Below are 26,899 nucleotides of genomic sequence, written 5' to 3' on the forward strand. Positions count from 1 at the left end.
CTATCTGGCAATTAAAACCGCCCTCCCTCAGTAGAGATTGTGTTACACTGGCGCTGGCTTGCATTTGCCTTGAATCCCCCAAAGATGTCAAAATATTTAGTTGGTCGACTAAGGGGGCAACTTCTTCCTTTAGAATAGCTCTAAATTGAGTCAGCAGGTCTGCCAATAGTGTCTGAGTCCAGGTTGGATACTATAGAGCTGTACCAGTAGTAACAGCGGATTCTATTGTTGGATTTAACATAGGTGGATATTCTACACTTGGCTTGTTCCCTCTTTTTGCTTTCTTACTGTTGGTTGCCCTCCCAACTGTTTGTTTAGGTTTCCCCTTCTTATGAATGCCTACACCCTCGTCCCCCTTTCTAGTTGCACTTATCGGGACGTTCGCTTGGAGTGAGGGGGTGGGGAAACATTTACAGTAGGTGAAAGTGCTGCAGGAGTGTTGTGTTGGAAATGGGCAAGTCTACTGTTGGAAGGAAAATATCAGGAGTAATTGACAACCGCCTTTCAGTGCGTTCAATTTCAGTTGTAACAGCACCTATGGCCCTTTGCAACATTTTATCGATTGATGGTGGGAGGGACGGAGAAGATGGGTTAACTTGGGCCCGGGACTTTTTAGTAGTACAAGTGCGTTTCCACATAATATAATGTTAAAAGGTACTCCGTACTAATACCACCATTTGTACAGGTCAAGCAGTCCAATGGGCAATAATCAGACACACAAAGCTTTGAAGGGTACCAAAAGATTTTGTTGTATTGGTAGATGGAAGTACTCGTTAAGCTATATCCCTTAAAGTCCACATGAATGTAGTCAATCAACCATGAGCATGCAGCATTTATAGTTTGAAACAATGAGGAGAGCACCAAAAGGGAACCAGTCTACTTGCTGTGGCGGGGTGAATTCGAGTAGTGCTCTGTTACGTTCTCCAGAGGACAAATCTTTTGAGTCCACTGCTGAGTAGATGGATTCAAAGGGGTGGCCCTGCCCTGCCTCTTCCTGTCAATGACGGGCAAGGACGGGCCCACCCTTGGCCCGGGCTTCTCCCGGGCCCAGCCCGCACGCGTCCCGCCCCGCGGGAAAGGCAGCAGCGCTTTTGAGCGTGTGATGGGTTCTCCCCCACACTTGTGGCAGCTCTGGAGGAGGGTAGATGGTAATATTCTGCACCCTGAGACGAAGTTCCCACCAGGGTGTATCAGGAGCCACAATCCTACCCCCACAAGCGGAGAAAACAGCTTTTCAGGTCCTGTGCCGTGGGAAGGCAGCAGCTCTTTTGAGCTCGTGATGGCTCCTCCCCCACACCTGTGGGGTCGCAGAGCACCCTAGGACATGGAGTCCCACCAGGGTCTAGCGCGGCTCTGTGAGAGGAAAAGTCGGAGCTCTGGAGGAGGGGAGATGGGAATATTCTGCACCCTGGGACAAAGTTCCCACCAGGGTGTATCAGGAGCCACAATCTGACCCCCCACAAGTGGAGACAACAGCTTCTCAGGTTCCGTTCCACTGTTGGGACCTAGAGTAGGTTGCACCTGGTCAAAGGGAGTACCTTCATCTCCACTTTCAGATCTAGTTCTAACATGGTCCATTGTGGGATCAAGACACTGTTCCACTGTTGGGACCTACAGTTGGTAGCACCTGGTCAAAGGGGGTACACAGAAATTATCACAGACTTTAACTTCTGACATCCTCAATCATAGAATCAAGACCCCGTTTTACTGTTTGGACCTGCTGTACCGCATAGCAATTTTAACTTCATGCATAGCAATGGCTGCTTCATTTTCCAGTATTGTTCGTCCAAGAACATCGTGACTACATGGACCACTAGTTTCACTATCTTGAGAACTTTCATTACTAATTTCAGCTGTAATAGTCTTTTCCTGTTGAACTTCATCATGCAACATTTTTAAATGTATAGCAAAAATTGTACACGAACGCTACCTTTACATTTATTACAAGAATCTTCGTAACAGTTAAAGTCTCCAAATAATTCACTTTCACTACGCCATGGCTTAAACAGTTGCAGAAGTGCTAAATAGTAAAATTCTTGCTCATCTTAAGTTTCACAATGAACTTTCTTGTGGTTTATGAGATTACTCTTTACATGTTTTACTAAACAACCATGACATCTAACTACTGCATATTTTCCTTTGTTTACTTTCTCTTTAACATTTCTTTTCAAGCTGTAATGTTGAAGTATTTCATACAGACATAGCTGTTCCAGATGTTGACTCCTTTTCGGTTAGTACATCTCTAACATATTAGTTTTGAGATTATCTGTTCTGTCTGTTTCATTTACTGCTAATTCTTCAATTTCTTCAAATTATTTCAAGACTCAATTTAGTTTGCAGGCAAGACCTAAACTTGTCCAAATGATTCCTCTTGACTTTGAATTTAAACTTGAAGAGCACAAGTAGTCTGAACATTCATACAATCCAATTTCTCAGTGGGAAAGCATTTTCAAAGTAAAGCTGTACTATTCTTTACTAAGGCTTTTCTCTTGTGCAATTTCTTCCCACATTTCTTTTATCTCTATTTTTGCTAATTTCGTTATGTACGATGTAACATAACATGGAACAGCAATTAAGTTATCTGCAACATACTGAATATCCATGTTCGCATTCCACATTTTTAAAATGACTGATTGTAATCATTGATACACTTTGACACTTCTCTTCTTTTTCATTTGTAGTTATTCTTTGGAGATTTTCGAGGTATTTGTGCATTACTAGAGAAAAAAAAGAATTTACTCTTCCTTTACAAATGACTGGACAGGAAAAACCAAACCGACATCTGGTGTAAAATATTCCTGTAGACTTGTATTTTCCTCTGCAATAATTTCAACAACTGTGACTATGGAAACGTAAAACTTGCTATCTCAATTTCTATCTCCTTCTTCTCTTGGTATCTCACATGTCACATACTATTCAATGAAAGACAATACTGTTTCATCAGAATCATTTCCAAATTTAGGTTCATCCATGATCCATAGTAGCATATGTATATGAAGTGCACCTCTTGCTTGATACTCCTATATCCCAAAAAAATCGGTAACCTCTTCAAGAGGTGTATTCTTTTTTATTGATGAAAAAAGACATTGTAGGTTGAAACCTATCATTAAAATATCCACACATTTACAAGATCCATCAAACATAGTTCACCACAAGTCTTTATTTTAACATTTTTTATATTGGAATTAACTTCTCTTAGAAAGTCAAGCAAATTTTCCCATGCATACTCTGCATGGCTAAGTGTGACAAACCATGTTGTTGTACCTAAGTTCCGTAACATACACTTGAGTTCTTCATGACGACAATACCAATACTAATTTGTTCCACGTTGACATGCCATCAAATTGATTAAGTATCCTTTTAAATTTTCATCTGTTTCTTGAACTTTCTCCGCAAATTCTTTCGCAGAAAGAACTTATTGATGAACTTTAGTTTTAAGTATGTGGTTCACTGCATACGACAGAGAAGACAGATCACTTTCAAACAAAAGGTGAAATATGTATAAAATGCACTGTCGAAATCTAGGATCTTCAGAATATAATCTGAAATTTCAAGAGGTCAAATTGAGAAAGTGGACATGTCAAGGACTGAAGATATTTATGCACATTACACAACATATCCTTTGCATTCAAAAGAAGTAATAGGAAGCAGCATGGAGTTATTTGAAATGAAAAAAGTACAGGGAACTCCAATGAGTGTATGGGAGAAAACCTTGAAAGGTCATTATTTTCCACAGCTTTTTCCTACAGGAAAAGGTGGATGGTATAATGATCAACCTGTACAGATTGCAGCTTCAGAATATCGGTCAACAAGATTCATCTTCAGAACTTATTACCTGTTCACCCACATTTACAGTTTTGTAATAAATATTGTTCTCAATGAGATATAAGGTAGCCTTTTCAACTTTATTAACACCCACACATTCTTGCCATATTTTCTGAGTTTTTGTTACTACAACATTACCTAGAGTGACTACTACATAATTTTCCTTTTTCACTCCAGCAATGGTTTCAATATTTTTCTTAAAACCCAAAGGTAAATACACCACCCTTCAAACCTCTTTGCAAGTCTGTTGGTGACAGTTTACCTGTTTTAGGCTCCATCCGAATTATAGTTTGAAAATAATTAATACATTGAATTAGAACAAACTCATATGTATTCAATTCTGCCAGTCGCACCGGAATAGCTACTAATTCAATGTTATCATGTACTGCTCTAAAATGCATTTTGTTCTCTTCAAATTTGTTGTAACAATATTTACATATATGTTGATCATTAGCTAACTCAAATTGACCTTCCACCAACAAGTACATTTTAATTCAGCCCACTTACCATTGTTCCCCTTTTCACTTTTCAAATACAAATCAACATTCCTACTTTGACTTTTATAATCAGATGGTTGACAACAAATGCATAGTTTTGTATTTCAGACCACACTACATTAAACTTTCAAATTTCTTCTTCAAACTGATCAGTGCTAATCACTTTCCCATCTCCTCCAACATCTGTAATTGTCAAACTTTGACTTTCTATAAACTGCTCTTCTGAACCAAAATATTGCATTTCAATATCATCACACTTTTTTGAACAACTAATAGAGAAACATTTGAAAAGACTTGTACTCAGTTCACTTAAAAATAATGCTGGACTTTTTACATAGTACACTTTCCTCACAAACTTCCACATTTCTGAATAACATACTGCTAACATCCTCAACTGATAAAAACACTTTTACAAACTTTTCTTCAAAGACAACCCAGAGAATGCCCATACTTCTCAGTATATTTTCTTACATGACATAGATCTAGTCCTTGTAACAATTTAACGTTCTGTTTAATACTTTCTCTTCATATTGACAATGAATAACTTCTGTTTTAAATTGAAAGCACTATCCACTATACTTTCAATACGCTGTTTCTCTTTCAATTAAAAAACATTTGTTTTATATTTGAAACATTCTTTCATTGAATTCTGAACCACTCTAGATCGAAAAAGTCTCTGTCGATTTTCATGAAACTGCTTTTCTCTCAGAGTAGCAGATACTATTTCTTTATTATCTTTCCTTTTCCTGGTATTTGAAATGGAACTCTGCTTCACCTTACTTAAAAAACTCCTATTTTTCCTCTTGTGTGATCCTTTTTTCATCTTGTTCTTATGGCAGAAAAAAGTGTTTCTGTACTACTCCCATTTTTTCCAAATTCTAACTTTTACCTTATGCACAAATATATATATTTTTCTTCTCTTTTCTTTTTTTTTTTTTTACTTCTTTTGGCATTTCCAAATTTGAATCCAAATGAAATAATTTTCTGAAAAAAAAATATATTCATTTATTTTTCACATTTGTTCACTATGTTAAAATTATAACATACAATTACAAAACTTCCACTAACGACTTCCACACCTAATGCTGCAACGTTATTGAACAAGACAGAGCAGAACTAACATAACAAGTAGTGCCATAGAACATACAGCAAGTATTTATTTAAATATTTACAAAAATCTTTACAATTTATATGTAACTACACTACCTCGTACTTTTCACCTCTCCGCCGCACCCCACCACCCCACACCACTCTCTCTGCAACCCACCACAGACAACTTTATAGATAGTATTTTTAAAATGTTTTATTCTTTGTACTTAAGAATATATTATCAACCACTGCCCCCGGTTTTACGTGTGGGGGGGGGTCTGTGGGTGTCTGAGCAACAGCACTTTATTTTAGGTGGCCTCAAAACAGGTCTTTATGGGGGTCTACTTTTGGGCCTCGCAAACCACATATGTTTTTTTTTCTTTATTGCAGTGAGACTGTGAGACTGTGACAGCATGCACATTACTCACTACTTAGAAGTGCAGATATCATGCCAGGAGAAGGGAAATCCTTTAAAAAGACACTTTTTCTCTCAGAATTTCCATGTTGACTGACAATAATTCTTGGAAACAAACACACAATTATTTGTGGACTACTTTCCAACACATAATTTTAAATATATGCCCTAAGTGACCATACAATAAATCATTTTTTGGCTACACTTAGACATTTTTTATATACCCTTCACCACCATTGAATTTAATTTATTTTCACTGCACGCCCTGACTCACAAATCCCGCTCCGCAGTAAATCTGGCGTTGAAGCACACCAAAGAGGCACTCTGCTCTTTAGTGGGGCCCAATGATGAAGCATGTCATCACTAGGTGGTGAGTGAGGGCCTTCCTAAACCACCTAAGTGAGGCCGGTTTCCATATCCTTCTGCTCCTACGTGTGGTCCTATATAACCATACAACACTCTTTTGTTGTTTACCACATGCACATAGATGTACACATGCTTATTTTGCTTACTACTGAGAACTGGAGACATCACGCTATGTTACCCACATTGTAGGAGAAAGGGAAATCCTTTAAAGAATGTTTTTTCCGAACGTAGCATAATTGGAGAGGATTTTATAAAGCACACAATGATACTTTTCTTGATTTAGACCACAGCCCAACTTGCATAGCCCACACCCCTTAAAGAGCTTTGTCCCCCCTTTTAGAGCACCCCTACTTTCTGAAACGCTCATAAGCAAAGCGTATTCAAACATGCAAATTTGCGAGTAAAACATTTACCATGCCATAGGGCACTTTATAAGTGCTCCCAGTGGTACTACATCACCTTTATTAGCTTGACATCTGCACATTACTGTATTCTGTGTTTTAATCAGAAACATACCAACCTCCCCCACACCCATAGCATCCCCGCCCTTCAATAACTGTACAAAATCAAACAGAAATCCCCACCATTCCTAGTAGCGCCACTATACCCATACACAGACTTAATTTTAAAAGGTGTGTGCCGGAACACTTATCAACAAAAAGAATTCAAACATGCAAATTTGCGGAAAAAACATAAATAATACCATACATGGAATAATAAATGGGCCCGGTGAAACTACATTACCTTGACTAACTACACATGCCCACGTTACAAATGTCTGTCTTATATTCATCAACAAACGCGCATTCCCCACCCATACCCATGCTTAACCTTACAAAATCAAACAACGAGCCCCTGCACTCCCGTTACCGTCCCTATAGCCATAGATAGATTAATGTCAACAGGTGTCTGCCGGAACGCTCACAGCAAAAGCTATTAAAACATATAATTTTGCAACTCAAACATACACCATACCATAAGACGGTTTATAAATAGTCACAGTACCACTACACCACCTCAACAACCGTCCTTGCTTAACTTTGCTCAATAAAAGAAAGAGCCCTAGCAAACGTAGAAGCGCCACTATAGCCTAACACAGCCTTAACTTCAACAGATGTCCCAAGAAAAGCTCATCGGCAAAATGTATTAAAACAGCAAATTTGCGGGTAATTCATATACCATGCCAAATGGCCCTTTATAAGTGCTCCCAGTGGTACTATGTTACCTTTAGTACCTCCACATCTCTGAGTTACTATATTCTGTGTTTCAAACCGCAATATAACTACCTCCCCCACACCCACCCGCGCCCTTGCTTAACTGTACGAAATCAAACAGAAACCCCCCCATTCCTACTAGCGGCACTATACCCATACACAGGCTTCATTTTAACAGGTGTCTGCCGGAACACTTACCAGCAAAAACTATTCAAACATGCAAATTGGCGGGTAAAACATAAACCCTCCAACAGCACGGTTTATAAATGGGCCCAGTCGAACTACATCACCTTTACTAGCTAGACATCTATATGTTACGAAAGTCGTTTAAACACTCTGTAGAGTGTACAGCAGGGCCTGGGGAGAGTAAACAAAGTTCTAATTCCCAAACTTTTGATATACAGTCCCTTTACTGTATCTATATTAAAAATATTTAATGGAATGAATAAATTGACGAGTGTCTCAAAAGGGATAGTGAAGCTCACCGTCAGTAAAACACAAACCACTTCAACACCGACATATATCTGCCACTGCGACACAGCCTGACAAATACTATCACTTATCATCACATGTAGTTCTCTAATGTCAACAAACTATTTCAGTAAAGATACCGCACATTTACATTTTTTGTAATCTCTCACACATTTATAAAACATCTCTTCTAAGCATGCACTCCCCAACTACTTCTATTCCATAAGAACAGACCATAATTAATATGTTTACTACCATATATTTTAGTAATCTACCATTTTATTATTCACCAGTCAGAAACTACAAAAACTATTAACCATACCCAAATACAAACCAGAAACCATATTCATATTATAACTCAACTTAGGATCACATGATTCAAACTATGCGTGCGTATAAAAGGAACGTATCACTTTTCCTATCTCCATCTTCTCTCCATGTAATCTCCAAACATTGTAGGCGACCTCGCTGTACAACAACCTACCCTGACTTACATTCAGACCTACCTCTCGGTGTCAAAAATAAGACAAAAACCTGCCCACATAACATTTCTGCATTTTGTTTTATCGCTTTTAACTTAATAACACATACGTCTCCTACAACCACCCCTCACCCCTCTATTTCCACAAAAAGTATCAGTTGCAAATGTGCAACATTTTCTTAATCTCCCCGAATACATTACAAACTCAAATTAACGCAGTACCTCATTTTCAAAACAATAAAGGTGACAAACTGCACTTATTCTCTGTGAAAAATTCCTAAACATATATAAAGTACTTATATAACAAGAGCTCAAATGTTATGCATATTTCATAACCAATATCAAACACCACACTTTACTAACACTATATTACTTTGAAATAAAAAATACTTTCAAAATTAAAAACATCACCTCAGATAGTTAATCAATACTATAAAACACATAGCACACCTTGTTCATTTCTAACTCACCTTTGTAGTTGTTATCCAGATTTCAAATGACACACGCATACAATTCTATCTTTCTCACATAGTACATGTAAAGCTCCGACTTCATCAAGAATGAAACCATGAATGGCACAATTTTCTGTCGCTCCACACATAAATACATGTGAAGAACAAATCAGAATACTACATTCCCTCAACGACATTACAAAACTTACCTCCATTGGTTAATTTTGAATTTTACTTCCGAAAAGCTACTTAATTCATACAGGTCACAAGTTCAACCTATTTAATCACCACACTTTCTGGAACCTTCGATGACACCTGCAGGGGAAAAGTTGATATATTTTTTTTAACCTAACAATATACTTTTGCAACATTTTATCGAACATTTAATGGCACATGCAGGTTAAAAGTTCACAATAGGGGTCAGTAGTTCATCAGCTTTATTCCCAACTCCAGAGCACCTCACCTTATGCCCCCAGCGCCATCAGCCAAATACCAAATTCATTTCATACACACAAATGTACCATCGACTCCCTATACAACACCCCCTAAGCACCATACACAAGTTACAATTTTCAAAACAAAAGTTCCTTCGAGTAGCTATAACTACATGCTTACACTACTTGGACAGATGTGGCACACTGGCCAGAGCACATGACTTCACAGCATATAACACACAGTTTGGGCTCATGCTTTCATCCCCGAGTCACTTCTCACCCCCTCTATAGCACACCATAAACACCCCACAAAGGTTACAGTGCTCATACTTACTCCCCCCCTTACTCACTTCAATGGAATCACAAAATGGCGGCCAACACTTCAAAGTTGCAAACACTCGGAGCCAATCAGCAGCAAGCTTGTGTTTGTAACGCCTCAGCTAATCTAATGGCAGAATTCCCAAATATCGATATCTGTAAATTTTGATATTTCTCAAAAACTACTGAACAGATTTACCCCCTCTTGACGAATCACCCCCAAACTTTAAACATAGAAGTTGATCTCAACAAAGAATTAGTATTAAAAATGTAACGAATCAATCAGCGCCAAAGTTATTGCATTTATAGAATGTTGCAATTTTCCTATGGTAACTAGGTCCTAACTATAACTACCTACTGGCGACCACCAGTAGGTAATATATATATATATATGTATATATATATACACGCAAGGTGTGCACCCCCCGCAAGTGTCTAATGGGGGTCGCGACATGGAAGACCCTCTGAGTACCCCGCATCAAGCCTGTGATGGACAATGCTGTAAATACAGTCCATACCTGTATGGAGTTACGCCCCTACTTTATTGGCGTTTCCTTTTCCAGGACAGTCTGAAGTGCGAGGAAGGGGGAGAGGCATGTGGAAAATCATCACCTGAGCCCAGAACAACTGCCACAGCTCCCGCCGGATGACATGGCACTCCGGCTGTTGACCCACCAAGAAAATCGAGCCGGTAATTGGTACCGCCGCCGGCATGCTTACACTGCTGCATGCTGGGAAATGCAGTTTACTATCAAAGGCAGAGGCGACTCCATGCCGTGTTTGTCAGGCAACCCACACTACTTCAGAAGGTGGGACGGACATTTGAAATTAACTTTGAACTGCAGGCAACAGAGACACAAGTCGACCAGGGGGGCATTTGATAAAGGAAAAACCCCCGAAACGCGTCATGCCCATGGTCTGAACAGAGAATAAAAGGTTGATGTTCCACGAGCCCCGTGTGCTGCCTGTTTCTTTCTGCTGGAAGAGACATCTTGGGAAAATTCCGCGTGTCGCCAGTGTTTAGCACTCGTGCTCAACCGCATGCAAGGTGTGCAGCCCCGCAAGTGTCTAATGGGGGTCGCGACATGGAAGACCCTCTGACTACCCCGCATCAAGCCTGTAATGGACAATGCTGTAAATACAGTCCATACCTGTATGGAGTTACGCCCCTACTTCATTGGCGTTTCCTTTTCCAGGACAGTCTGAAGTGCGAGGAAGGGGGAGAGGCATGTGGAAAATCATCACCTGAGCCCAGAACAATTGCCACAGCTCCTGTCGGACGACATGGCACACCGGCTGTTGACCCACCAAGAAAATCGAGCCGGTAATTGGTATCACCGCCGGCATGCTTACACTGCTGCATGCTGGGAAATGCAGTTTACTATCAAAGGCAGAGGCGACTCCATGCCGTGTTTGTCAGGCAACCCACACTACTTCAGAAGGTGGGACGGACATTTGAAATTAACTTTGAACTGCAGGCAACAGAGACACAAGTCGACCAGGGGGCATTTGATAAAGGAAAAACCCCCGAAACGCGTCATGCCCATGGTCTGAACAGAGAATAAAAGGTTGATGTTCCACGAGCCCCGTGTGCTGCCTGTTTCTTTCTGCTGGAAGAGACATCTTGGGAATATATCTATATATATATATATATATATATATATATATATATATATATATATATATATATATATATATATATATATATATATATATATATATATATATATATATATATATATATTCACTGAAAAAAACATAGTTTTCAAGCATGTTATAGTTAGTTGGACATTTCACTGGTACAAAGCCAAAGAAATTTGGCGGTTATAGTTAGTTCAGCTAACTATAACTCGCGCCCCCGCAATGCACTGCTGATGATGTCACATATTAAATCATTCATGACGTGGTCAGTGACATCACTGATGACATCACTGATAAGCAGGACCATGGCCCAGGGTTGTATCGGAACCAACGTGCCTCTTTAAAGGCTGTTCTTTACTATCTAACTCTGGGATGAATGGCCATTGTTTTCTGGTTTGCATTTGGGCACAGGTATGCTCTTCTGTAGTTTTTGTTTGTACATTTATGAATACTTTTTTGTATTACCTGGCTCTGAAAGACATCAGTGCCATTTGTATTTTTAGAACAATCTATGAATATATTAGTAAACAAATGTCTCTTTATCCTGCAGATTTATGGTTAAACTAAACCGGAACAGCCTAGTTCTTCAGAAGTCTGGGTCTCATGAAGACCTCACTTATGACAAAGCACAGAGCCTGAAGCTCGGTATAAGGTGAGTTTGAATGATCTCCTTTACACTAATGTTTTTTAAAGCTTTCATTGATAATAAATTAAAGGCTTTATTTAAAAGGATATAAAATGTAGTTTTCTCTTGATCGCTGCAGTTTCTATCAATGCCTCTGGTGAGTAGTATTTAAATGGAAGATGATTACTTGATTAATATTTGATCAGTATTGTACAGTCAAATGAAGACTGAAAAATAAAGAAAAGATGTAAGGTGTTACATCTTAGCCAATCTTAGTGGCTAGAATCTCCTCTCCCCAGTATTCGCCAATGCATTACAGATTCCAGCCACTGACAGTTGGCCTAGGCTTCTTCATTACCAGAAGGTTTATGAGGCTGTCTGTCCTACAATAAATAAATCTACCTTAAATAAGCCTGTTGGGTGCAAGAGAATTCATTTCAGAGGGTAACACAACATTGGCAACGAGTGGAGACTGCGACAAAAACCTGGAGTTCCCTATTACACTGAAGGTGTCACGGATCAGAGCAGCAGAATTAAAAGGTGGTTGGCAGACATTCTTATGCGCTTTCCAGGAGTTCAGTAATAGGAAGAAAACCACAGGCTGTGTCAATTTCACAAGAAAATGACTGTAAGCCGTGAGTAACGAGAATGAGCCTACTTAGAGCGCAAGCCTTCTGAGACAATACTGTGAGCACAGAGCTTGTGACAGTGTGTGCTAATTGAAAGCATCATCTAGAATGTGTGCATGTCAGCGGCCATATTGAAATACTCAAATATTATTGAATAACAGATTAGCACACCTGTCGTTATTTCAAAGTGATTTTTGGTGAGCCGCACAACAATTGTGACCACCAGAAAAAATGTGGAAATTGAATAATTTCAGTGATTCGCACACCATTTATGAACATCAGAAACATTTTTTTAGATTGATAGGTTCGGATCGGTATGCCTGCGGCCATTTTTAAAGTTTTTTTTGCAATAAAGTATTGTGGTGATTCTTACACCAATGGATCTCGCATTTACGTGAGTGTGACCTATTGACATTGCAAATAAGAATGACTTTTTTTTAGCTTTTGTTTTTAAAACATAAATAAAAGGCATTGTCATTAACAGCTTAAACTTGCGTCAATGTGAGACCTATTGCATTGCAAATGATTGGTAATTACATGGGCCTCTGCCACACTCCCCCCACCCCCTCTGCGTCTCTTTACATAGATTGGAACTGAATTTGACCGTGGCTCCAACACCATCTGGCCGGTCTATTGACCTGCTGGCTTCTATATGGGAGAGCTGCATCAGGTAGGCAAAAATATCATATGTTAATGTTTTAGGAGTCTACGAGGGCTTGCACAATGTCCTTACAGAGAACTAATAATTTGTAAAGTGACATTACCTCCTCGTTAGTCTTCCTCGCCACATGACTAACATAGTGAGCTTCAGCTCCACGACAGAACCCTCCAAAGTAAAAAAAGTCCTCCCATCCCCTCCCAACATGGCCGACCAGTCACCCCTGACCTCTATAAGAGGCGGGCCGGCCCAACCAACAGCCTGTTTTTTTTGTTCTGCGCGATTCTCTCCAGAGGCGCTGTACAGGTAAGTTGGACCTGCTCTAGCTGGTCCGTGGGTTCTGGGTTGGAGGTCCTGCCTTAGCGGACCCTGGTTCCTGGAACTTAAATCCCCCCCCCCGTCTTCCTTCCCCCGGTCCTGTGGGGCCGGTTGGGTGCTGCTATAGCGTGCCGTGGGTTTACAGGGGGGGCGGCCGGGATTGTGGATTCATTCCTCTTGTCTGCTCCCGGTCGTTAGTTTATGGGCACTCGCCCTTTTCGGGTTCTGGTGTCCAGCGCATGCAGGCCCCTTGTCTGGGGCGGCCGCCGTTTCCTTTTTGTTATACGGGTCCGGCCTATGGTTGTGTGTGCTGCGCGTCCCGGTCTGCCACGTTTGTGCGGCTTGGCCGGGCGCGTTTCCTTCACGGTCTCCGGCTCTCGCGCTGTGTTACCGTGTGCCTGCTGTGAGTCCCTGGGTGAGACCGCGGGTGCTTCTTGCGGCGCGTCCCTACTCCCGCGTTTGTGCGGCTTGGGCGGGGGCTTTTCTTACCGGTATTCTGGGCACTGCGGGGGCTTCCCTTCTGCCGGTCTGGTGCTGGTTTCGCGGCGCTGGACGCTGCCACCTTTCACGGGGTTTTCTACCCTTCGGCCCACGGCAAGTGTGCCGCGCTGGGATTGGTCCCGGGCGCATCCCGCCCCTTGCGGGCGGGGTTTCGCGCCGGGTGCTGCAGGATTGCCTTCAGCTGGGTTCCCCGGCTGGCTATTTAGTCTTCCGGCGTTCTGGGTGTCCCTGTGTTTTCACCTTGAACTCAGGCTGGTTGGTGTGTTGCTCTTGTTGTGATGGATCTGGATTCTGTCGCTGCGGGGTCTGACTCCTTATCTGCTTTGCCTTTCACTGCACAGTCCCTGCAGTTGATGATCCAGTCTGCGGTGGCTGATGCCCTTGCACAGCGTGATGCCCAGGGCCCTTCCTCTCCGAAGCGTCCTCGCAGGGACCCCACTCCTGTGTCTGATGCAGAGGGGGAGGAGGAGGATCTCCATGGCCGTTACATCCAGGGCCCGGAACTTCGTGAAGTTCTTTCCCACGTCGGGGATAACTTGGCTTTTCCTCCTCCTGCGGCGGAGGATGTTTCCGAGGATTTCTTTGTGCAGTATCAGCGCAAGGCTCCGGACTCCATTCCTCTGCATGCGTCCATCAAGAAGGTCATTGAGGGGGAGTGGTTGGATGTGGATAAGCAGTCTTTTCCACGGTATCTGTCGAAGCGTTACGCTGTTGATGAATTCTCGAAGGATTTCCCTCAGACAGTGAAGGTGGACTCTCTGGTGGTGGGACTGTCTTCCCAGGGTTCAATCATTTCGGAGGACGCCTCCCCTTCTGACCCTGTGGACAAGCGTGTGGAAGCTGCTGCTAAGTGTTCCTATGCTGCGGATAATTTCTCCATCAGGGCCTCGGCCTATTTATCTTGCACAGTGCAGTCTTTGTTGAAGGACTTCCAGTCCCTGGGTGAGCTCCTGGATCAGGGGGCTGATGTTGTCCCCACCCTTGCCTTAATGGAACAGCAGACGCGCCTCCTATCGGACATCTCCTTTGACACTCTGGGTGCGGCAGCTGCCGCTGGGGGTGCTGCAATTCAGGCTCGGCGTCAGATCTGGCTGCGGCATTGGAAGTCGCAGGCTGCCCAGAAGGCTTTGCTCATGAAGATTCTGTTTTCTGGGGCTAAGTTGTTTGGCCCTCCTCTGGAGATTATGATTAAGAAGTCTACTGAGGACCGGAAGTTGCTGGCTCCCATCAAGTCATCTGGGTCCCGCTTCCCTGGTTGCGGCCGTGTTTTCTCCTCGTCTTCCAGGGGTAAGGGCAGCACGCCCTTTCGGGGGAAGGGTCGCGGCCGGGGTGCCCCATTCTCCAACAATCCCCCGGTCTCAGCCTGCGGCTGCCGCTTCCTCTTCCGCCCCTAAATCCTGACTTTCGGCCATCTCCCTCCGGGGTGTTCCCGGTGGGGGGCCGTCTCCGCCATCTCGTCCCAGCCTGGGAAAGGGTCTGTCTCGGATCTTTGGGCTCTTCGGATTGTGAAGGAGGGATTTTCCATTGTCTTCTCATCCCCTCCTCCGTACTTTTTCCTCGCTACGCCCCTGCCTTCCTCCCTGGTCAAGCAGCGGACCTTGCTGGCCAGAGTTCAGGACTTGCTTGACAAGAGGGCCATCCGCCCGGTCCCGCCTTCTCAGAGGGGTTCGGGCGTCTACTCCATCCTTTTTCTGGTAAGGAAGGTTTCTGGGGATTTTCGGCCTGTTTTGGATTTGAAGTGGTTGAATTCTTACATTCCACATACTAAATTCAAGATGATCTCTCTGCAGGAAATTCTGCCTCTTCTGGTTCAGGGCGAAGTGGTGGCTTCTCTGGATCTCCTCGACGCCTACCTCCATGTCCCGGTCCATCCGGTTTCACAGTCCTTCCTCCGGTTCTGCGTTGGGGGTTCCCATTATCAGTTCCAGGTACTTCCGTTTGGCTTGTCATCTGCCCCGAGGGTGTTTACTAAGATCCTGGCTCCCCTGGTGGGTATTCTTCACCGGGAGGGGATCAGGGTTGTTCCTTACCTGGACGATTGGTTAATCTCTGCCTCTTCTTTTTCCAAGGGGATTCTGCACGTCGGACGGGTCTGCGAGGTTCTCTCCTCCCACGGCTTCCTGATCAACGAGCGGAAGTCCCATCTGTTCCCCACTCAGGACTTGGCCTTCATTGGGGGTCGTCTGGACATGGTGCTGGGGAAGGTGTTCTTGCCTCTGGGTCGCCTGAACACTTTGTGGCGGGATCTGGGGTCCCTTCTGGCTCTGGGATCCGCTCCTGTTCGCCTCTGGCTAAGGGTTCAGGGCCTGATGTCGGCGACCATCAATGTTCTCCCCTGGGCTCGCCTCCACCTTTATCCCTTGGTCAACCATCTGCTTTCCTTCTGGGATCCCCGCTCAGAGGATTACGTGTTCCTGGTGCCGGTCTCCCCTCAGCTTCGTTCGGAGTTGGGTTGGTGGTTGGTGGAGTCTCACCTCTCCGAGGGTCTTCCCTTCTTGGTTTCCCCTTCCCGGGTGGTCACGACCGATGCCAGTCTCCTCGGCTGGGGGGCGACCTTGGGCTCCGGGTCGGTTCAGGGTCGTTGGGATCTCCTCCAGTCACGCTGCTCCTCGAACTATCGGGAGTTGAAGGCGGTCCTCCTGGCTTGCCTTCATTTTGCTCCCTCTCTCCGGGGTCACCATGTCTTGATCAGGACGGACAACCAGGTTGTGAGGAGCTGTGTCAACCATCAGGGGGGGTGCAGGGTTTGTTCCCTTTGGTTGCTGACTCAGGAGTTGTTGTCTTGGGCGGAGTCGTCGGTCCTGTCTCTTCGGGCTGTCTATCTCCCGGGGTCCGACAATGTGGAGGCGGATCGTCTGAGTCGGATATTTCCGTCTTTGTCCTGTCTCTCCCTGACTCCGGTGGTGTTTCGCCGCCTGGTGTCTCGCTTCGGTCTACCTCTGGTGGATCTGTTCGCGGACGAGGAGTCGGCCCTCCTGCCCAGGTCCTACTCTCTCCTCCCGGTTCTGGGGGTCTGGCGTGTGGATGCCCTGTCATTCCCTTGGCCCTCCGGTCTCCTGTACGCTTTTCCCCCATCCCCCTGGTCCCTCGGGTCCTCTGCAAGATTCACCTGGACAAGGCCAGGGTGCTTCTGGTGGTTCCCGGCTGGGTTCCCCACCCCTGGTACCCTCTCCTTTGCGAGCTGGCGGTTCGGGCCTACTGGCCGATTCCGGATCTTCCTTTTCCTTTGAGGGGTCCCCCGCTCCCGGGGTCAGTGTTGTGCCGGCTCCATCTGCAGGCCTGGCTCTTGAACGGGTGACGTTGCTTTCCCGTGGTTGCTCTTCTGGGGTGGTGGATTTGCTGCAGGGCTCTCGCAGGTCTTCCACCTTGTCCTCCTATGCCCGACACTGGTCTTCTTTCTCGTGTTGGTGCGGGTCTACGGGATGCGGAGCCCGCTTTCGCAGATCCCTTGCGGGTCTTGGATTTTCTTGCTGAGGGGTTTTCCTTGGGTTTGGCCCCTTCGTCCCTGAGGGCCCAGTGGGCGTCCTTGCGGGCCTTCCGCAGTCCAGATTTCGACGGGCTGGATTCTCTGGTGGCTCGTTTGCTCCGGAGTTGTTTTCTCCGTCGCCCTCGGACGCTCTGCCTGTCTCCCCCTTGGGATCTCCCCCTCGTTCTGCAGGCCCTTCAGGGTCCCCCCTTTGAACCCCTGGCCTCGGTGGCTCTGCGGTTTCTCACTTTTAAAGTGATTTTCCTGGTTGCCATTGTGTCTGCCGGTCGGATGGGCGAGCTGGGTTCGTTCCTCCGCTCTCCTCCCTTCTTGCGGGTTTTGCCTGACCGGCTGGTTCTCCGTCATGACCCCCGTTTTCTTCCCAAGGTTCCTTCCTTGGTGAACCGGTCTCGGGAGGTGTCGTTGCCTTCTTTCCCTCCCGACACGGATCCTTCCCTGTCCTTGCTGGATGTCCGGCGTGCTGTTTTGGTTTACCTGGAGCGCACGTCTTCCCTTTCCCGGTGTGATAGCCTGTTCGTAACGTTTGGTCCCGTTCATTCTGGCCACAAGCCCTCTCTTTCCACCTTGAGTCGCTGGCTTAAGCAGGCTATCCTCCTTTCCTATGCTTCACTGGGTTTGGTTGTTCCGGTGGGGGTCCAGGGTCGTTCCACTAGGAGTGTGTCTGTCTCCTGGGCCTCCTTCAAGGGTGTCTCCACTGAGGAGATTTGTTGGGCGGCGACATGGTCGTCCCCCCACATGTTCATGGAACATTATCGTGTTTTTCTGGGTGGTTCTGTTCCTGGGGATTTTGCTGGGGCCATTCTGAGTGCTGGGGCGGTGGCTCCTTAATGGCCCTTTTGTTTCTTGATTCAGGTTTGCTGTTATTCCTGTTTTCTTTCTTTTGTACTGAATAAACCTTGTGTTGGTTTTCTACTTCACCGTGTGGTGTTGTTCTTCTGGTGGTCAATGAAGCCTTTTGGCTTGGGTATTTGCTCACTTTGTTAGTCATGTGGCGAGGAAGACTAACGAGGAGGTAATGCCCCGGTTACTTGCCGGTAATCTTCATTACACCGAGTGTAGTCTTCCTCGCCACATGAGTTCCCTCCCCCCCTCCCTGTCTGGCTATCGGCTTCATTGTTTGCTTGGTGGTTCAGGCTGTTGGTTGGGCCGGCCCGCCTCTTATAGAGGTCAGGGGTGACTGGTCGGCCATGTTGGGAGGGGATGGGAGGACTTTTTTACTTTGGAGGGTTCTGTCGTGGAGCTGAAGCTCACTATGTTAGTCATGTGGCGAGGAAGACTATACTCGGAGTAATGAAGATTACCGGTAAGCAACCGGGGCATTTCTGCTTACTTAGTGATCATTATCGTCAAAATGTCTTGGGCTCCTGCTGGGTCGGAAGGGGAGGGAGGCTGCCAGAGCACAGAAAATTCCTGCTCTGCCCTCAAGTAGCACTTCCCAGGGGGTCGTCATTAGAGCAGCCTCCCGAACTCCTGCAGCCTCTTGTTCCCATGACTTGTTCCTCTGCTTGTCCTCCATGAAAACACCCTTGCCCAACACCCTGCAGGTGGAGTACTCCTACTGGACTCAGCTTGAGTGGGTGAGGGGCAGAGAGGGTTTAGAGCTGCTGCAGCTTGGTGTCTGGGTCTGCATTGAGGGTGCGTGGTAGGGATGATCCTGTATGTCTGCAGAGTGAGTTTTGTGACTTAACAAGTGTGGGAGTGATTTGTGCATGTATGAGTGCAGGGTGAGTAATGTGTGAGTGCAGGGAGAGTGGAGTCTTTGTGAGTCCATGTGCACCTTTTTTCACGGTTTCTTGAAATATATGCTGTCAATGCACCATTTGCACCCATTTTCTCTCACATTTTCTTGCAGAGGAAGAACCCCCTCACTGCCCCTCTGCCTGTACGATTCTAGCTTACTCGCATTTCATAATCAACTTAAGGCTTTCTGCCCATCAGTTTTCAAATGCACCAGCCGCCATTGCTGCTAACATCACGTGTGTTGTTAGTGACAGACTAATGTCACTAGTTAAAGAGGTTCAGTGCACAAAGATTTGAAAAATAAAGAAGTAGTCACTTTAGAATATATTTTTTACTGTGTGTTTTGCAATTTCAGCCTTAGGTTTTTTTGCCCCTGTTATTGTGGGAGGAAGAGCACAATACAATATTACGTTACTCCTACTTTCCGGACCAATAAGACGTGGCTACACTACTGTATCCACATCATTTTTAAAATGTTTGTTAGAATGGGTAACTGTTTTCTTTCGCCATCTTGTTTATGTTTGTCAAAACAAATTTCAAATATATTCTTCATGTGTTGTTTTGTTCTATTACCATGGCAATGCCTACCTTTGGCACAACAAAGGAGTACAGTTGTGAATTCAGAATTACACAGATAGTATTCAAAAGATAATACTCGTACCCTGTGTCTGGGGTGTGTCTGGCCACAACCATTCTGCTTTTCACAGACTGCGGGTGTTTGTTCCATGGATGAGTCACTAATTTTGGACAACGTTGAGGATTCAATGCGCTGCTGATATCCTTAGATGGCTGTTCGAGGCCATGTATTTATGTATTTCATCCTTCTGAGGCCAGGTGGATAGGTGGCAAATCCTTGTGGGCCACTGTGCTTACAGGCGCTCAGGAGACATAGGCGAGGGTCGGGCGCTGTTTCAGGTGGGTTAAAGCGTGGCATTGTAGTGAGAAATGCAGGGAAGGTCCAGGGGTTGATTGGGCAGGTCGTGCAGAACAGATGTTGGCCTGCTGAAGTAACAGGGCATAAAAGGTAGCAATCGGTACTTCTGGTTCAATGTCGCATCTAGAAAGTAATGCTGACATATGGGTGCTATTGTCAGCAAGTATTGAGCACTTCGAAGTGCACTATTATCGCCAAGTGTTCAGCACTTTGAAGTGTTGGTTGGTGGTGCGCTTTGGTAAAATAGGTGCGTTCTGGTAAGCTGAAACTATAGTGCGGTAAGGGCCTCTCAGATTTGATGTGGGCCTTCGGTAAAACTACAGTTGGGCAGAGAGTATATACAATTCCACTGGATGGATGGGTGCGGCTGAACTCGAGGCTTAGCTGAGGTACCACCTCACCAGCCATGCAGTGGCGCGCAAGGGTGAGGGAATGGTAGAGCGGCGGTTGTAGCGCCATTTAGAGAGGATGGAGTTTTTTTTGTTGCCGGGTTCGACCCAGGAACAGTGGTTATGGGTGGGGAATTGGAAGTGCTGCCGGTGGTTCAATGCGCGTGGTTAGGGGGTGGGATTTAGGGGGTTTGGGTGCGAATTTACACAAGTGGGTGATGGGTGGAAGTTCAAATGGGAAGGGGTACGGGAGGGCTGGGTGGAGCTGGTGAAGGGAGATTGTTTCTCAGACTGTTAGAACGCGCTTTGGAGGTGGCGGTTTGCGAGGGGGGATCAGGGCACAGTGTTGTTAGATCAGGCATATGGTTGGCAATGTAGGGGTCCCATGGGGAGGCGTCGGGCATTGTGGGCAAGGCTGTTGACTTTAGGGGCGGTGGGATGGCGTGCATATTTCAGTGTTCATCACATCTGGTGATCCTGGGCAGATGGTTTAGTATCCTGGGACTAGTACGGAAGGGACGTTAGCCGGGGGTGCCGTGGCGGGCAAGTCTGTAGTACATGCACAAGCACTGATTGGGAGTGGAGGGAGACGGGGGAGTACCAGTAGGAGAGGTGGGGAGCACTGGTTTGGGCAGCTGGGGCCCAGACAGCAGAGGGTCTGGTTTCGGGATTGAGGGGGGAAGGGGGACCCAAGGCCGTCGAAAAGAGGAAAAAAAATTTGGATGGGGAGACCGGGGTGGAGAGTCGGGTTGGAATGGCGGAGTTGGGTTGAAGGGCGGAAGGAGCTGTGGCAGCGGCAAGAGGGGATGCGCAATACAGGGAGAAATGCAGGGGAGCAGGAAGGTAGTTTTCGCAGGTGGTTGGGGAGCGGATGGTCCCCTTCAGTAAAGGGGGGAGTGGGCTTTAGGGGCGCAAGGCAGTGGGGATACGTGGGGATGATGCTGCTGTCCCGGGAAGCTGGACTGCGTGTTAGCACTTCCTGGGTGCTGACGAGGTGTGAGCGTGACTGATAGCCTTGGTAGGTAGATAGCTCTCCTGAGGCGGAAGCCGGGAGCCACATTTGGATATATTTTAAAACTTGCCTATTTGCACTATTGTGATTTTAATACTTGTGTGCTTACTTGCTGTTGTTTATTGCTGCTCCTTGGGTCTTGGGGTTACCTTGCACAGCGGTCCCAGCGCTGTTGCAGGGAGGGTCACTACAGCGCCGCCATCACCCTCGAGACGATAGGCCACGCCCCCCACAATAAGCCACGCCCCTTTCTCTGCACTATAAACGTCGCGCTGATCCACGAGCCGGCGTTTAGATAGCTCTCCTGAGGCGGAAGCCGGGAGCCACATTTGGATATATTTTAAAACTTGCCTATTTGCACTACTGTGATTTTAATCCTTGTGTGCTTACTTGCTGTTGTTTATTGCTACTCCTTGGGTCTTTGGGTTACCTTGCACAGCGGTCCCAGCGCTGTTGCAGGGAGGGTCACTACAGCGCCGCCATCACCTTCGAGACAATAGGCCACGCCCCCCACAATAAGCCACGCCCCTTTCTCGACACTATAAACGTTGCGCTGATCCACGAGCCGGCGTTTAGATAGCTCTCCTGAGGCGGAAGCCGGGAGCCACATTTGGATATATTTTAAAACTTGCCTATTTGCACTATTGTGATTTTAATACTTGTGTGCTTACTTGCTGTTGTTTATTGCTGCTCCTTGGGTCTTGGGGTTACCTTGCACAGCGGTCCCAGCGCTGTTGCAGGGAGGGTCACTACAGCGTCGCCACGCCCCCCACAATAAGCCACGCCCCTATTTCTCTACCAATAAGAATGCCTACTACTTGGAAGCGCAGCGGGTGCGCCGGCAGCACGCTGAAGGCGCGCCTAAGGCAAGCCTGTCTGCGCCCGTCCGCGACCAGACAGCGGCGAGCGCGGCCCACTCTGCCCAACTTACCATAAGCCATGGAGCTTCCCCCTCACTATATTCTCGGGAGACTCTGCTCAACCTGAGTGAGTATGCGTATGAAGGACACCTTTCCTTTGCTGACACTGCTCTCCCATTGAATGACTTTGCGATCAGGGGTCTGCTAGCGGGCGGACTCCTTAACGTAGGATCACTGCCGAAGCATGCTGCTGAAATTCAACTATTAGTAGAAACTTATCAGTTAGATGCTCTTTTTTGTACCGAGACGTGGACCCACTCTGATTGTGAAATCGAACTTGACTGGGCGTGTCCGCAGGATTATAAAATCCTGCATCTACCCAGACCCAAAGGTCGGGGGGTGGGGTGGGAATTATTTATAGAGCCTCCTAGCACGTTAACATCCTAGATATGGACCCGATTGTTGGGACTGAGCTCCTCGGCCTCTCAATTAACAGTCACTTAGGAGCTACTTTTACGGTAATTATCTGTTATCGCCCACCGGGGGCCTTCAGTGCCCAGCATCAACAATCGCTACTTACTTCTCTCTCCAATATGGCGACCTCTCACAATAAGCTAATTATCCTAGGGGACTTTAACTTATGGCCGAAAGGTCCTTTAGGTACTGGATTGCATAATCTTTTGCTCTCTTGTGAGAGCGTGGGGCTGCAACAATTAGTCAGGGAACCCACTCATAAGGCTGGGCATCGACTTGATCTTATTTTCTTCACTCCTCAGCTAGTACACCTGAATGATATCCTGCCCATGGGCTGGACTCACCACTCCCTCCTCAAATTCTACATCAACTGTAAGGGGGCAAAAATTACGGCACGTAGTACCTCCTCTGAATCGATGTACAGAGACTGGAAAGCTCTGGAAAGGCGGAGAACTACTGGAGCCGTGTTCCAAGTGGAGGACAGTTTCTCTCCAAATTGTCCAGTTGAGGATAACTATGAGGCTTTTTGTCTTAGGATATTGACAACTATTGACTCCTTAGTTCCATTAAAGAAATGCAAGCACAAGGGTAGAGTATCAGCTCCTTGGTTTGATGATTCGTTAAAAGCCCTTAAATTGGCCTGTAAGCAGGCTGAAAGAAAATGGAGACAGGGTTACCTCGATGCTAATAAGCAACTCTGGAAAACCAAACTTTTGGAATACAAAACTGAGATTATGAAATCCAAATCTGCTTACTTTTGTTCTACAATTTGTACAGCCGCCAACAGTTCCAAATGTATTTTCCAGATTTTGAACAGCCTTACTCACCCTGACTGCGCCAAAAAGTCAATCCCTCCCACACAACCCCTTTGCGACAATGTTGCGCTATTTTTCAAAGAAGAAATTGAGACTATCATTAGAAACCTGAGCATTTCCCCCACACTGGTCGGCCCAACTGGCCCTGAGGTCGTCATCCTTGATTGTGGAGTGGCGAGCCAAGGGTGCCAGCCTATGGACTGCTTGTGGGAGTTTCCCTCCATTACTGAGGCGGAATTCGATAAACTGGCTCAAGGGATTTCCTCGGGCTCTCCTCTCGACCCCATTCCCCCTAAAAACTGGAAGACATCCGGAAAGGAACTCTTTCCCACTCTCTGCAGGATCTGCAATCAATCCCTGCACAGTGGCTTAGTTCCTGCTCCCTGGAAGCAGGTTCTCATTAGGCAACTGTTGAAGAAACCCTCTCTGAACCCTGAGTGTCTACAGAATTATCGACCCATCTCCCTGCTACCATTCCCGGCAAAAATTGCCGAGCGCTGGGTGAGCTTGTGTCTCTCCAAACATCTGGAGCAGAATCATTTCCTGGACGAAATACAATTCGGCTTTCGTACAGCCCATGGCACCGAAACAGCTCTACTTACTGCCATGGAGGACCTTCGTATGCGTGCAGACAGGGGCCAGCCTTGATCCTGCTGGACCTGTCTGCTGCATTCGATACGGTCAATCACGTGATTCTATTGGAGAGACTAAGAGAGGCCGGGGTGGGTGGCACTGCCCTGCATTGGTTTCACTCCTTCCTACGGGATAGGAAGCAGGCTGTGTCCCTCCCCCCATTTCAATCGGCCTTCTCCCCGGTGATCCATGGGGTGCGTCAAGGCTCGTCCATCAGCCCGATTTTATTTAACGTCTACCTAAAACCACTGATCACGTTAATAAAATCCCACAGGCTAAAAGTAATTAATTACGCCGACGACACTCAGCTCATCCTCTCTTGGGAGGGTGAGGAATCGATTCCTTTGGAATCGTTTCATGTCTGTCTGCGAGACACGGCTGGCTGGCTACACAATAATTCCTTACAGTTCAACGCCTCCAAAACCGAGGTTTTGTTCTGTGCCGGAAGTCGGATTTCCTGCCCGTTCCCGGTGGAGTTTTGGCCCCCTGAAACCTCGGAAAAGCCACAGCCGGTCACCACGGTTCACAATATGGGTGTCATGATGGACAACAAACTCAGCATGGAAGCCCAGCTTGCGAAAACAGTGTCCACCTGCTCGGCCCTCATTCGTTCTCTTCGCAAGATCCTGCCACTCCTTCCCTCACAGGCCCGGGCCTTAATAGTCAGGTGTACCATTCTTAGTCGCCTTGACTGTTGCAATGCGCTGTTGCTCGAGGCCCCGTCTGTGCTGCTAGATAGACTCCAAAGAGTTCAAACAGTCGCTGCCAAACTGGCCGTGGGCTGGCCTAGGAGATCTTCGCCACCGCGGCAATGGCCGAGCTTCACTGGCTCCCTATAATAATAATAATCCACAATTGTAAAGCGCACACTCACCCGTAAGGGTCTCTAGGCGCTGGGGGCCGTCGGGAAGATTAAGTAAGCTATTGCCCAGAGTTGCATGGTGCTGGGCGAACCTGCCGCCGGTGCCAGGGATCGAACCGTGATCCCCAGATTCCGGAGTCAGTCATCCTGGCCGCGGCGCCACACCTCTTCAACAAACAGCGAATTGCTTTTAAATCTCTCTGTCTTGTTTTTAACACCTTGGCTGCTAGAGGTTTTCCCCTCCTGTGCTGGAAAGTAAGATATACCATTGTTCATGACGAGCTAAGCTTGTCATAAGCACAGCTCCACTGTGCCTCATGACGAGCTGAGCTCGTCATGAGCAGGGAAGGGGTTAAAGCTTTGCATGGAGTCGGGCCCGGCGCCCTGCAATCTATGTTTGACTGGTACATTCCAACCAGAGCCCTCCGATCTACTACGGCCTGTCTTGTCAAAGTACCAAGATTTAAAAAGGTCAGGACAGGAGGAAGATCTTTCAAGGTTGCAGCAGCTAAACTTTGGAACAGCTTGCCTTTGGATGTCCGTCAAACAAGTGAACTTCTCCCTTTCAGGAAACGGGTCAAAACTTGGCTGTTTCCTAAATGTTAACTGCTCACTATCCTACTGTCTTCTCCCAGTGCATCTATTTTAGGAGTTATCTTCAGCGCTAGGATACCTGTAAGGTGATAGCTGCGCTATATAATGTTTTAAAAAAAAAAAAAGGATCAGAAGCGTGATTCAGGGCTAACGCTCTGAATGACGAAGGCGCGCACGTGGCTTGCTCGCAATGGCAGGAAGGGGATGGCTGCACAAATCGATCAGTCAGTTTAATTGCTTCCTCTCTTGGGGCTGTCCCTTAGTGGCGCAGGTGGGTCATACCCTACAAGGGATTCCACCACTGCATTGAGGGCACTGGTGGGCATGTTTGTCCTGGGGGGGCTGTGTAAGACATATTGATGGAGAGCTTGTTTTTCCCCTCTAAGCTCTTGTGTGTACCATGGGGCCCCCTCATGCTGTGCAGTATCCTTACCCTCCGGGCAGGGACTACATTGTCAATGGCTTGCATCAGCCGATGTGAAAGTGCTTCGTACTCTAAGTCCGGGACCTCAGAATAGTGTCTAGGAGCTAAAGTCTTATTCAGTGCCTCCCTTGACTTAGCGTCTTCTAACTTACGCCAGTTCCATATTACCCTCCACCCCACCGGCACATATTTATGGCTGCCTTCTACCAGGAGTGAGAGGATAACCAAAGAATGGTCAGACCAGCTACATGGTGTGCAATTTGCGTGAAGTTTGACTGAAGACATGGTCCAAATCAGGTCCTAGGTTTGACTCTTCTTGTGTGTGGGGGAACTCCACAATTTGGTGCAACCCTAGCGTAGTAAAAGCTTTGTCAAACTTAGAGGACATACAGTCTCTAGGAGTCAGGACCCAGTGATCATTAAAATCCTAGAGGAACAGGATTTGTTGGTATCTTGAGCAAAGGTCACTCATAACCTCATAGAACAGGTAATTGAATAGGGGGTGGGCCGGGAGGACGGAAGCCCAATACCACTATCAGGCAAGAAGAAGTGAGTCCAAGCTTAATCCCCAGAACTTCTGCCTCATCCAAACTCTCCACTATTCTCTCCATGGTGAATATCCTGCGACTAAGTATCGCAACACCCCCACCTCTTTTATTGCTCTGCCGGTTGTAAATCCAGGCATTATACTCAGGGGTAAGGGAAGCCACTAGGCAGGCTCTGACATGTCATCCAGCCACG

At 46.3% G+C, this 26,899-nt stretch overlaps 1 protein-coding gene across 2 annotated transcripts in view; it reads left to right on the forward strand.

Annotated features, from left to right (window-relative positions):
- Positions 1–26,899, forward strand: part of RGS18 (regulator of G protein signaling 18) — a 234,105-nt gene that overhangs the window by 155,820 nt on the left and 51,386 nt on the right. For both annotated transcript variants that reach the window (XM_086964483.1, XM_086964480.1), the window contains one exon: positions 11,754–11,855. In XM_086964483.1, coding sequence (XP_086820609.1) covers positions 11,754–11,855 — 102 coding nt within the window. The remainder of the gene's footprint in view (positions 1–11,753; positions 11,856–26,899) is intronic.

Source organism: Lissotriton vulgaris, chromosome 1_1 (genome assembly GCF_964263255.1).
Source record: "Lissotriton vulgaris chromosome 1_1, aLisVul1.2, whole genome shotgun sequence".
Taxonomy (NCBI): domain Eukaryota; kingdom Metazoa; phylum Chordata; class Amphibia; order Caudata; family Salamandridae; genus Lissotriton; species Lissotriton vulgaris.